The sequence below is a fragment of the Canis lupus genome, chromosome 2 (assembly GCF_048164855.1).
Source record: "Canis lupus baileyi chromosome 2, mCanLup2.hap1, whole genome shotgun sequence".
Classification (NCBI taxonomy): Eukaryota; Metazoa; Chordata; class Mammalia; order Carnivora; family Canidae; genus Canis; species Canis lupus.
Genome location: NC_132839.1, coordinates 54298755 through 54312387, shown reverse-complemented (window position 1 = coordinate 54312387; position 13633 = coordinate 54298755). Strand labels below are relative to the sequence as shown.

Genomic DNA, 13633 nt, shown 5'->3' with positions numbered 1-13633 from the left:
TCAATTCAGGTCATGATCCCAGAGTCCTGGGATGGAGACCTGTGTCAGGCTTCTTGCTCATCTGGGAGCCTGCTTCTCCCTCTCCCTCTGTCAACCACTCCTCTTGCTTGTTCTTGTTCTCTCTCTCAAATAAATTCATTCATTCATTCATTCATTCCTTAAAGAAAGAAAAGAAAGGATAAGAAATTGAAGAGGTCAAATACCTCAGTAGAAGCAGCTCCAAAAGACATATTAGGGACAGGAAAGGGAGGAAATTCTTAACTAAATTATTTGATAAAATTTTCCCATACTGAAGGACTTGGAGTTGCTGGATTGTAAGAGCTCACCAAATGCCCACCTAGCACAGGATTGAAAATAAGCCTCTGTTCAAGGATGTTATCCTTTCAGAAAAATATTCAGCCACTGCTAAAAATGTGAAAAGTTATGGATAGTGCTGTTATGAAATTATTATATGTTTTTTTGGCATATACATGTGTACATTTGTGGTGGGTATGTACTTAGGAGTAGAATTGCTAATACAATGAGTAGCAAGTAAATAAATAATATAAATAATGTCCAATAGTTTTCCAAAGTGGTTAGAAATATGATTTCCACTTATATTAGTTTATACCCAGTCAAAAGCTGAAAACAACTCAAATGTCCCATCTGTAGGAGAACACATAAATATTTCTATTAAATACTGTTCAGCAGTGAATATGAACAAGCTCTTTTATGACAACACAGAAGAATTCACAAGCACTGTTGAACAAAAGTCAGACAAAAAGCAGACATGTATGAAATCACCTATGTAAGTTCACAGGCAGAACTAAGCTGTGATGATTGGAATCAGGATGGTGGCTACCTTTGGAGAGGGTGTTTTGTCTGAAGGGACATGAGGAGATCATCTAGGAACTGTTAATATTCCATTGCAATATCTGGATGGTGGTTGGTTATGTGGTATGTTCATTCTGAACATTCATTAAGCTGCACCCTTATCATTTATACACTTTTCTGTTTAAATGTTATATTAAGTTAAAAAAAAGTTGTATGTTAATTGATTCGTGGAAAGGTATTTTGAGTTAATTGAAATTAGGACAAAACTATGACAATACCATAATAAAAATTTTTTGTATGGGTATATATGGAGGCTTGTGGAAAGGACATAGTACTGCAAATAGTTGATATTTCAATTTGTTATTTTCCTATGTAAATTAGCACCTTATAGAGAGGGGAAGAAAACCCCGTGTGTTTAATACCAGTTGTATTGCTCTACCAAAAACAAGACTGTCCTGTCTTAGACTGTGCCCTCTAAATTGGGATAGGTAAGATGATTGCCTAAAATTGGTAGTTTTTTGGTTTGTTTTGAGATTTATCCTAAGGTAAATAGTATCATGACTGCCGCCCTTTACTTTTAAATGTGACATTTATAAAGATGTGAATATGTTCCTATTTCTTGATCTATTTTTCCTTGTTTCCTAGGTTTTTGTGGAGACCTTGGATAAGTGTTTTGAAAATGTTTGTGAATTGGATTTGATCTTCCATATGGATAAGGTACCTTCTCTTTCTAACCAGCGTTATTAGAAAATTAAAAGCCTAGGATGCCTGGGTGGCTCAGTGGTCGAGCGTCTGCCTTTGGCTCAGGTCATGATCCCACGGTCCTGGGATCGAGTACCACATCAGGCTCCCCTTAAGGAGCCTGCTTTTCCCTCTGCCTATGTCTCTGCCTCTCTCTCTGTGTCTCTCATGAACAAATAACTAAAATCTTAAAAAAAAAAAAAAGAAAGAAAAGAAAACTAAAAGCCTAGTATATCTCTATCTACCTCTACACTTTTATGTTCTTTCTTTTGGCTTTTTACTCTAAGTATAGTCCCAGACATGTTTCATTTAAGAATTTATTAATAGTTTTGGGAGTGTTTTGCCAAGATCAGTTACCACTTTTAACACACACATGAGATTACTGGGCCTATGTCACAGTTCATTTTTTTTACAGACAGATTTTTTGGTAGAAGGCAGTAATGTCACTGTAATGACTGGCTGCCACAACAAAGGTGAGAGAAATTGTTTCATGTTGATAGTAAAATGAGTTTCCTTGGCATAATCTAGTGACAGTGAAACTTCGGAAGAATCATGACACACGGTCTTTCATCTTGCCAGTAAAGTTTATAACTTTCCCAAAGAGTAATATAGAGTGACTCAGACATTTATAACGTAGTTTGAGGTTGGTGATATTCTGTAGGGAAGCAGACTATCAGGCAGAATTGAAGTGGTGCAAAGTACATGTTCTCAGATCTGCTGCTGACATAACTTTGACATGGCTTGTGTCCTCATGTGTCAAGTTAAAGTTGGGAGATAGCCAGCGAGGGGCCAGGAACTGCCATGTGTATTTTATGGAGCTGAGCTTATGGTGTATCCTGTGCTGTTCACCTTAGATGTGCTTGGTCCTGGTTTTCTTCAGTTGATTGTCATCACAATGCTCTGTGGCCCGTGGAGAGAGTGAATGATTTTTTTAAGAGACAATGGCTTCTTGCTGAGCCATGATCCTTCATTACTCTTTTCATCCCAGCGAGGTAGTTGTTCATAAATCTGCCATTGCCATTGCCATCTAGAGGACTTTCTTGTCATTTTGAGTCTCCATCAGCTCTCCTGTTTCTCAGATGACACTCTGGCGAATGCAGGGAGTGTATTCTTATGGTTGGATGTTGAAAGGAATGAAGTTTTCTCTCTCAACACCTAGCTTGGCTCTGAGGGTCTGTGAACAACCTGGTACAAGAGAATCACAGAAGCTCATTTTTACTGGAGATCCTTGCCTTGGGACTCCTTGACAGGCTCAAGGCATCCAGAGCTCACTGGTGCTTTTGAGGTGGTCCCTCTCCCTTTTCAAAGGAAAGAATCTTAGAAACTTCAGAGACCTTTTTGGCCCTCTTTGCAAGCATGTAGAGTTGCTTTAAGCTTGTTAGTTGTTCAAGGCGCTATATTATAATTTCTCTTAAGGAAAGCCATAGTTCAAACCCAGAGTCCATCTCTGCTAGTGGGCGTGGCTTTAAAAGGAAATAAAAAGCCATCAAATTTTTTTTCTTTCTTCTGTGTCTTATCTTCAAATAAGCTCCATAAAGTAGTTTGCTAAGGCTGCAGATTCCTTTTATAGTTTATAAAACTATTTTTAGTTCCTAACGTCAAGAAATTATCGTCCATATTTCCTGAGATTTTTGGAAAGTGATGGCACAAGGAGCCAGGGCCTCACCCTGCTCACCTTTATAGTCTCTGAAGGTGTCTTCCAGCAGGTGATGTGCCCTCACGTAGAGTGGTTGCTAATTCAGGTGTATCTTCTACTGATAGGTAGGTAAAGGACCTGTCAGAGGACAATAGGAATGTCACCTTGAAGAAACCTCTCTATCCTAAGTCTCTTTACCTCCTCGCTCTTCCTTTCTTCCTGGCTTAGAGGAAAGTGTTTCTTTCATTCCACATGTAGAACCAGATCCTTTTCCTGTCTCTCCCTGGCATACACCACAATGTCTGTACCTGTTCCTTCTGCTGTGGCTGCACTCCGTCACAGAACCCAGCTCCCTGTCCTGCTGCTACTAAAAGAGTAACTGGTGTCTTATCTCCACCCTTGCATTTAAGGTGAACGTCTTGAATGCGTGAGTGATTTGCACTCAGTCTTGCATTTCTGCCTCATCTGTTCCCTTTCCAGAGCCCTGTTACCAGGTTTTCACTCTGACCCAAAAGGCACTGATGATTTCCTAATCCTATTTGCCGGTATCACCTGGAAGATTTCTGTAGCACTCAATGTTACTGATCCTTCCGTGGAGCACTGCCTTCTTAGTCCTTTCTCCACTTTTTGCTTCTGTTACATAGAAGCCTCCTGGCTGTTCTCTTATTCTCTTTCCACCTCTCTCACTAACTTACGTTGTCAGTCATCTCTTACCTCGTTCTTGCTGTCCTGTTTTCAGCCTAGATCTCATCCTTTTCTTTGACTTAAATTATTATCTGCCTGGGTAAGTCCCAAACTTATAATTTCTAGTCCGGTATGGCCTGAGTTCCATCTTTGAATTTCCCACTGCCAGATGGCATTTCTTCCTCCTTTCATTCCAGCATTTTATTTCTCCCTGCTACTTTTTAGACAAAGCCAGACTCAGCATGTGTCTCCTAAAAACCATTTCCTCCTCCAGCCTTCCTTTTCCAGTGGTGCTGCTATCATACTCTGGCAAATGTACTCAAAACCTCAAAACCTTGCCCCTCTTTACCACCAATAGCCAATCAGTTGCTAAAATCTGTTGCTTCTCTCCATAGACTCCTTATATCCATTCTTACATTCACCAGTTATTCACATTTGGCATACTTGCTTTTATATCTTTCTACGTACATATATGCTTTTCTTCTCTACCCATCTGAGTTAGTGGCGGACATCATGACCTCTCATCCCTAAATACTTCAGCAGACATCTGAGAGCAAGGACATTGTCTTATATAATATATTGTACATAATTCTGTAATTAATGTAATAAATTAACCATAATATGCTTAACATATTTAACATACTTAACATAACTAATAAATGTTGTTACTCAATACATAGCTCATATTTAAATTTCCTCTCTTACCCCAGTAATGTCCATTATATTTTTGTTACTGGTTCCAACTATGGGTCAAGCACTGTCTTTCGTTATGGTTTCAGTTGTGTCTGTCAGGCTTTCAAACCTTATTTCCATTATCTTCTTGTTGACCCTGCATGTCATAATTATATTTTTTTCCCTAAAGCACCTGTTGGACTATCTGTTCCCTTGAACACAGACCAGTTTTGGTCCCTGTTATCAAGCCTTGATCTGCTGGCCAGACATTCAAGGGTGTCGACAATTGTCCCTATTTTATCTTAGCCTTGCTTACCATTACTTCTTGCCACATACCTCTTGCTGCAGCCAGACTGGACTAGTCTTAGTCATGTTGTAATTCCTGCTCAGAATCTCTGCCTGAATTGCTTTTTTACATCTTTTTATAACTGAATCCAGCCTGTCTTTCAGGCTCAGCTCGAATCCTACCCCCTAAAGCTTGTCTTCCTTACACTAGCCTATCATGATCTCTGTGGACCATTTATAGTGCTATTTCTGGCTATGTGTACCTTAGTCTATATAAGTTGGTATGTTTTCCCTACTTGGTTAGACCGTGGTTTGCCCTGTCGTCCTTACTAAATCCAGCATGGTACCTGAGTGGGGTAGGGTAGTCGTCACATGAGTGTCCCAAAGATTCCCAGGTAACTAGACTCAAAAAGTTGTTCATGATTTAAACTGCTGCAGGCTGGATGAAGTCTGATTTCACAGTCTTTGGGATAGTCTTCAATACAGACTGTGCCATTTGGAGCTTATCTTGCCTGGGATAGTTAGTTCCCTTTTGCTTTCAGAAATCCCCAAACACAGCTCAATGTCATGACTAAGTTGGGTGTTGATGTTAATTATGGTGAATTGAGTTTTGTTCAAAGAAAACTATGTGGGTAGCCTAACATTTTGATCTACTAGTGCTTCATCAGCAAAGCTGGATTTGGCACTCGTTGGGCTTTCAAGATTTGGTCATCAGAATTATAATTCAGTGGTGGTGCCAAGGGAATTTATCTAGCCTTTTTCTAGTCTTGAGTTTGCAATGCTGTCTCAGGAGACTTGGAACATATGCTTTTGGGTGAGTCTGAAGCCAAGAAACCTCAGTATGGAATTTAAAAATCTCTGCTAAGTATAGGCTGCTGAAATGGAAAAATGCTGATTGCTCAAGATTAGAAAGAACTGGTGAGCCCAAGATGAAAGGATCATAAACGTAATAAAGGAGGGTGCTCATTTAATGTCCCTTCTGGGAACACAGCTTGTGATAACAGAGCCCATTAAGGTTCTCCACACCTTAATGACAGTCAGGTCCTCCACACCCTAGTGACATAAAGCAGGTACTCTGATTGCTAGTCTCCAAGAATGGAAGAAAAAGTGAGGGACACATATTTTGTGTGTTTTTAGTGATGAAGGAGTTGCTGTTTTGGCGTAGAAGAATAAGACATTCTGTTTGAGTTTTAGTGCTTGAGAAGGTGCTAGTTGGCCTGCTAAGCATCCTTGGCTACTTATTTCTTTCTGAAAATGCCTAAGAGAGAGGAGGGGAGCATAGGCCAGCCTTTTGTCCCATCACATCCTGAGCCCTTCTCTACTGATGCTTGATAGATAAGAATTCTGTAACAATATTTTTCAGAGGCCAATATCTTATCCTTTCAGAACAACTGACAGAGACTAGCAATGATGATTTCTTAAATTTCCTATGTCACTATACTTTGTTTAGAAAGAAAGAAAAGCTAAGACTGCTCCAAACCACTCTTATTGTCTGCTACACTACACATTTTACTTTCCTTACTTGAACTTTGCACTGCCTCATTGTCTGCCAATTGAAATTGCACAGAGCCTATTTACTTTGTTTAATCATTCCTTATTAATGGTTAAGGGCATTAGGATGACAGTGTACACAACACAGTAAAATCTGACCTTTAGAGGCCTCCGTTTGTTATCCTTCCTTTTCAATAAAACCCACTGTTTGTCAAGATTGTGGTCAATGGCAAGGCTTATTACTAATGATATTACTGGGATATGTTGCAGATAAAACAAATTATATATTGTTGATTTGTAGGCCCCCTAAAAGGCTGGGATTGAGATTAATTCTATTGTTCTTGCTGTTATCCTTGATGATTCAAGAGAGAATTGGCCTATTTCTGAGACAAAACCCAGAATTTCTTAATCCCTAGTTGAGAACCCTTTGCCAGGCTTGATGTTTGTATCAATCTAGGTAGACAAGGTAATATATAACTCCATAATTCCAGTAGCTTATATAGCCACAGGGTTTCCTCACTTATGCTGTGTGGCCATTGTGGTGTCTCTGTTCACTATAGTCACTTGGGTGTTTAGGCTGATGAAAGCCTCCTCAACCTCTACTTCCAGCTGGGCACTTGTGCCCTGGCTCTTAAAATGACACACCACCCCACCGTACTCAAATTTCATTGGTCCGGGGAAGTTACCTGCCTACACCTAAGTGACTAGAGAAGTGCACTCCTCCAATGCACCCAGGGTTAGAGGGAACCTGAAATAGTTAGAAATAATACTAATGACTACCACACTTTTTTCGTGTATTTTCTTAGAAGAAAAGCTGACATTTTCAGAATCACTTTATAAGCAAGAACTTAGAAGTTTTGTTATCTGAAAAATAGAAGAATGCTCATGTAAGAAGGAAGCATGATTGACTCTTAAAGTCAATCTCATCTCATGCATCTCATGTAGCAGCTTTTCAGTTTCTCTACCAGAATTTATGGCATTCATATCCTATACCTATCATGTAAAGTTAAGATGTTTAAGAAATTAAAATTCCTTTAAAAAAATTAAAATTTCTCAACAGAATAAATTGCTTCCATATCTGGGAGACAGTTGCCTCCTTCCTTATAGAGGCTTTCCTCAAATTGTCTATCCTTACCTTGGTTCTCTGACCTAAAGTACTAATGTCTGTTGAGAATGTTTTTTGTCTTTTTCCTCCCTCTGATTATTAGATGAATAAGAAACATTAATGAGAAGGACGCTGTGCTAGATATGGAGATACAAAAATGGAACAAATGCCCAACCCTCAAGAAGCTCATAGTCCAGCTAGAAAGGTGGGTCCCATAGAGGCATTCCTTAGTAAGCAACATTTTTGGAAAAGATTCCATAAGTTGAGTGTAATTTCTCAGTAGGCAGCGTGTTATATGAGGGGGCTCTCTTTTTACACCACCTTTTATAGAAGTGAACACAAGCACTGCATTTAGTCACATGTGTATATATATACACACATATATATTATCTTTGCATATAGTATTTCATAAAACTAAAGTATATATGTATGCTTATATATATATAGAAAATGTATATAGAAAAATATAGTACCTAATCATGAGTTCTTTTATTTAATGATATGTAATCAGAGGTAGAAAGAAGAGTGGGACTTTGAAGAGATGGCTATTTCTGAGGCTAGGCTCTGAAATGGAGGTAGGCAGGGTAGATGGTGGCCCATCTCCACTTTTGGCTAGGTGTCGGGTCCTAGACATGGGAGCGTGTTAGGCAGCCTGTGAGTGCAGCGGTCTGTTCTGGTAACAACATGGGTGAGCTTGGGAGAGTACCATAGGTGTGGCAGCCCAAAGTCAAATAGCTGGGGAAAAACCCTAGCAGCCTGAGGTGGAAGATCAGTGCTGCCACAGAGGAGCAATGAAGGCTGTATAAATTCCTGAGTAGAGCACTCATCAAGAGGAGGGGTAGTCACAGAAAGGGAAATTAATATTGATTGGGCAGCTGCCTGGTGCCAGACATTACCCTGGGAACTTTATGCCCAGTCATCTTTTGTAAAGGAGGTGGTAATATTCCTGTATAACAAATCGGCAAGCCACCCTCTTGCACTGTTGGTGGGAATGTGAACTGGTGCAGCCACTCTGGAAAACTGTGTGGAGGTTCCTCAAAGAGTTAAAAATAGATCTGCCCTATGACCCAGCAATTGCACTGCTGGGGATTTACCCCAAAGATACAGATGCAGTGAAACGCCGGGACACCTACACCCCGAGGTTTATAGCAGCAATGTCCACAATAGCCAAACTGTGGAAGGAGCCTCGGTGTCCATCGAAAGATGAATGGATAAAGAAGATGCGGTATATGTATACGATGGAATATTACTCAGCCATTAGAAATGACAAATACCCACCATTTGCTTCAACATGGATGGAACTGGAGGGTATTATGCTGAGTGAAATAAGTCAATCAGAGAAGGACAAACATTATATGGTCTCACTCATTTGGGGAATATAAAAAATAGTGAAAGGGAACAAAGGGGAAAGGAGAAAAATGAGTGGGAAATATCAGAAAGGGAGACAGAACATGAGACTCCAAACTCTGGGAAATGAACTAGGGGTGGTTGAAAGGGAGGTGGGTGGGGCAGTGGGGGTGACTGGGTGATGGGCACTGAGGGGGGCACTTGATGGGATGAGCACTGGGTGTTATTCTATATGTTGGCAAGTTGAACACCAATAAAAAATAAATTTACAAAAAAAAATCAGCAAGCCAAGTCTCAGGCTGAAATGCTTAGAACATTAAAAACCCACGTTCTTTCATTAAATTTCAGAATTTGACAGTTTTAAAGCATGAATATTATGATAGATATGTAGACAATCAAAGAATTGTTCATTTTTCATTCTAAAACCAGAATTCAAAGAGATAAAGCAGTAGGAAATGAAGGTATGGCAAAGGGTGGGCAGGAGTTTGTGAACATTAGGGGAGACTTGGACCCAACCAAACATTCAGCTACTCAGGGTCTGCCAATGGAGCCTTATTGACCTTTTGGGTAGTGTAGGTTTTCATAGAATTGCTGGTATTTAGCATCCCTGACCCCCTAGACTAAATGCCAGTAGGGCTCCTGCCTGATACATGTGCAGATGCCCTATGGGGTGCTGGCACAGTTTGAAGGAGTGAATAGTGAGCAGAATGTAGAGAGCCTCATCCTCTGTGGTGGTGAGTCCAGTGGGCATTTCCCAGGGACCTTCTCATCAAGCCATTTCCACACTTCCTCCTTAAAACATTATTGGTGGGATCCCTGGGTGGCGCAGCGGTTTGGCGCCTGCCTTTGGCCCAGGGCGCGATCCTGGAGACCCAGGATCGAATCCCACATCGGACTCCCGGTGCATGGAGCCTGCTTCTCCCTCTGCCTGTGTCTCTGCCTCTCTCTCTCTCTCTGTGACTATCATAAATAAAAAAAAAAAAAAAAAAAAAAAACATTATTGGTTCCTAGTCCCCATTGCACACGTTCAACCGTACTGACCATTCCATCTGGCTTTTTGGGCTGCTGACCCCTCGTATATTAATCCCTCTTCTCTTTTCTTTTAGACACTCTCAGGAAATCTGTTATCTCTGTTGGTAACTTCTAAATTACCAACCGAACTCACTTCAGTTCAAACTCGCTTATGTCCCAAACTGAATCTCTAGCCCCCTGCATCCCCAGACTGACAACTCTGACTCACCCTTCAAGGAAGCTAGTCTTCAAAAAACCTTTCTGACATTCCTCTCCCTACCCATAGATGGAAATGAGTATCTTGCCTTGTTCTCCCCCGCCCCTCAGCACCCTTCAACTACTTTTGCGATTGCCTTTAATGTAGTGTGTTTTTGCTTACTTATCTGATTAAGAGCACAGAGTCCAGAGCCTGCATCCCTGGGCTTGAATCCTGGTTCCGCCACATAGGAACTGTATGAGTTATGCCTTAGGAACTTACATGTGGACAGGGAATCATGGTAGCACATAGCTCTTGTTTGTTTGCCCATTTTCTCCCTCATACCATTATTAAGGTGGAGATCAGACTATCTCGTTCACTACTGTGAATCTGGTTAACAGTACTTGGTAACATTCTAGTTACTCATTCGTTGAGTACATTTATCCATCCACTATTCTAGGTGCTTGGGAAAGTTAATAAAACATTCCTATCTTGATGAACCTTTTATCTGGTAGGGGAAGACAAAATATAGATCAGGTGGTAATAAGGCAGGGGAGAAAATAGAGCCGGCTAAGGGTTGGGTATATCTGGTGGCTGGGGAAGGTATCTCTGATAAGGTGGCATGTGAGTAAATATCCAAAAAACTAGGAGAAGTGAGCAAGATGTGGCTTTCTGGACAGAAGCATTCTGGGTAGATAGAATAGCAGGTACAGTGACCTGGAGGCCAGTATGGCTGGATGGAAGTGAGAAACGGGAGGTATAGTGACCGTTGAACAACATGGTTTTGAACTGTATGGGCCCACTTATATGCAAGTTTTTGTTTTTATTTTTTTAATAAATATAGTCTAGTACTCTATATTTTCTCTTCCTTATGATTTTCTTAATGTTTTCTCTAGCTTTATTGTAAGAATACACTATAGAATACGTTACAGCATACAAAGTACATGTTACTTGACTGTTTATATTATCAGCAAGGCTCCCATTTAACAGTAGGCTATTAGGAGTTAAGTTTTGGGAAAGTCAGAATTTCCATGCAGATTTTTTACTCTGTGTGTTGAAGGGGGTGGTGTTGGTCAGTGCTCCTAGCTCCCAAGTAATTCAAGGGTCACCTGTGTAATAAGAGTTAGGTCATTGTAAGCCATTGTTACAGAAGAAATTAGAGTTATTGCCTCTGGGGAGGGGAACTAGGTAAGTGTGGGGAATTACTTTTGACAAATGTTTGTACTTTTGACAATGTATTGCCTGTTTATTACTTGGGGTCTTAAGGCCAACTCCACTGAAGAATATAGGCAATTCTCTTTCTATACAAGCTTTATTGCCTAGCATTGTAAACAGTTAAATCGCTCTCTGTTGCTCTAAGGCAGAGTCTGAGCTTGAAGCCAGATAAATTGATAGATGGTTTGCAAATTAGTCGCTTTACCCTAGCCTAGGAACTATGATTTATGCCCAGAGCACAAGTGGGGAGGGCCAAGGGAGTATGTGCAGAGCAAGGGTAATGGCCCAGAGTGTGCCTTAGGATACATTTATAAGCCTGAAAGCAGATGGATCTATAGGCTTGGTGAAAGCAATATACTCCATTTAATTCTCAGTCATTGTGAAATCTTTGTGGCCTTATCTATTTATGACCTCAAGAATTAAGGTTCACATTCTGAGGAGAACAAATTATTGAACCCATTTGTGATGTCAGCCAGTTGTGCCATGGTACCATGAGATATTTTCAGCAGCTGTGGTAGAGGCCTGCCCTGGTCCACCCCCACTGGTTTAACTGCTGAGAGTACTAAAGAAGAGTTATCCTGTCAAAGCCAGGAGCTGAGCACTTGCCTGTTTTTTTGCCCAGTCACTACATAAGTGTGGCCCTTTAGATTTTTCAGAATCTACATGCCTGAATTTACCCTGTATGTGTCATGTTTAATGTTGATTATGGAAACCTCAAGAAAGGAAGGCTCTCTGCTGACTGGGCCCGATCCCCTGGGCTTTAAGACTGGTGCTCCTTTTCCTAGCTACAGAGTGAGAAAAATGGGTGTGTAGCCCATATCTCAGTCCCTGGGCACCCTGCTGGCTTTCTCTTTATGCATTCATCCTTGAGCACACATATGCTTTGATCAAAATGGTGATGATATCTACATTTCTTTCTTTAAAAAAAAAAAAGATTTTATTTATTTATTTAATTTTATTTTATAGAGACAGCAAGAGAGCAAGAGTGCGTGTGCCAAGCAGGGGGAGGGGTAAAGGGAAAAGCAGAAAATCCCAGCTCAATCCCATGACCCCAAGGACATGACTCGAGCCAAAGCCAACAGTCAGACACCCAACCAGCAGACACCTAGGTGTCCCATGACATCTACATTTCATTCTAACCAAGTTAAAGGCTGTATTTCCCAAAGTGTGCAATACTCCTTCATCTGGATGATCTGCCACCACACCCATATTCTCCTCCCCACTCTACCTCCTCTCCTGCCTACCTTTCACACACTACTTCTCCACCCAGTATCTTCTCAACTTCCCCAGCATGTCAGTACATTATCTTCCTTCAGGGCATGCAGTCTCAGAGATGCCTGCTTTACCTTCCAGTTCCAAGTGATCACCAGGTGGTCTTGGTTCTTTCAGTATTTTCAGAAGGTCTACTTCTTCTTTTTCTTCTCTTTTTTCTTTTTTTTCTTCCTCTGACCTGAATCCAGGTAACTAACATTATAGTTCTAGCAGCTATATCCAGTCTCTCCACCAACCTCCCTCACTGGTCTAATCTTCCATAGAAAATATTTCTCCCATTTTTCCTCCTGTTGACATTCTTCCCTTTTGTGTCCAAGGATCTCTGGATTGTGGACCCTCATTGCCCTTAGGATCTCTCTGCTTTGGGACACAGACCTCTCAGGCCCATCAGACAGGTCTTCCATACATACTTCCATACATACTATGCCAATTTGTACCTCTTTGCCTGTGCCCACACCAGTCCCCCTTCCTCCCAACACCCTCACTTTTCGTCGTGTCAGGCTTTCCAGGCTTCAAGGCCCAGCCCTTTGATGAAGTCTTCTCTGAATTTCAGTGTTCTAGTTCTTCAGGTTATTTGTCTTGCCCTTCTTCTAAAGTTTTTAGTCTCCGTTGTTTCCAGTATATTGAAAATTCTTGGAAGAGCGTCAGTTTGTAATGCTTTGTTGATTTTCTGAACAGCACAGGGCACTGAAATATAGTTGATCAGTTGACATGTAATAAATTTGTGTCCTAATTCTCTTTGTGTGGGTTTTTTTTTTTAAGATTTTATTTATTTATTCATGAGAGACACAGAGAGAGAGGTGCAGAGACACAGGCAGAGGGCGAAGCAGGCTCCATGCAGGGAGCTCGACATCGGACTCGATCCTGGGTCTCCAGGATCATGCCCTGGGCTGAAGTCAGTTCTAAAATGCTGAGCCACCTGGGCTGCTCTCTATGTGTGGTTTTTAAAAATCTTTTCAAAGTGCTTTTTAGATATATCTGATCAGCACAGTGAGAGGCCTCTTTTTGTAAACCAGATTTTAATTAATCCTTGACTTTTAAGGTTTATGACCTGTGCATGCTCACTAGTTTCAAGGTAGGACTCTGCTTTGCTCTTGCTCCCTTGGGAGATGGATAGTCTTTGAATGGATGCAGAAGGAGTTCCTATATTCCTTGAGGAAGTTCT

General features: G+C 40.9%; 1 protein-coding gene across 2 annotated transcripts in view; it reads left to right on the top strand.

Annotated features, from left to right (window-relative positions):
• Window positions 1-13633, top strand: part of AP3S2 (adaptor related protein complex 3 subunit sigma 2) — a 57641-nt gene that overhangs the window by 21551 nt on the left and 22457 nt on the right. Inside the window, exon 4 of one of the 2 annotated variants that reach the window (XM_072799949.1) lies at window positions 1459-1530. The exons of the other annotated variant lie outside the window; for it this stretch is intronic. Coding sequence (XP_072656050.1) covers window positions 1459-1530 — 72 coding nt within the window. The remainder of the gene's footprint in view (window positions 1-1458; window positions 1531-13633) is intronic. 2 annotated transcript variants of the gene reach the window in all.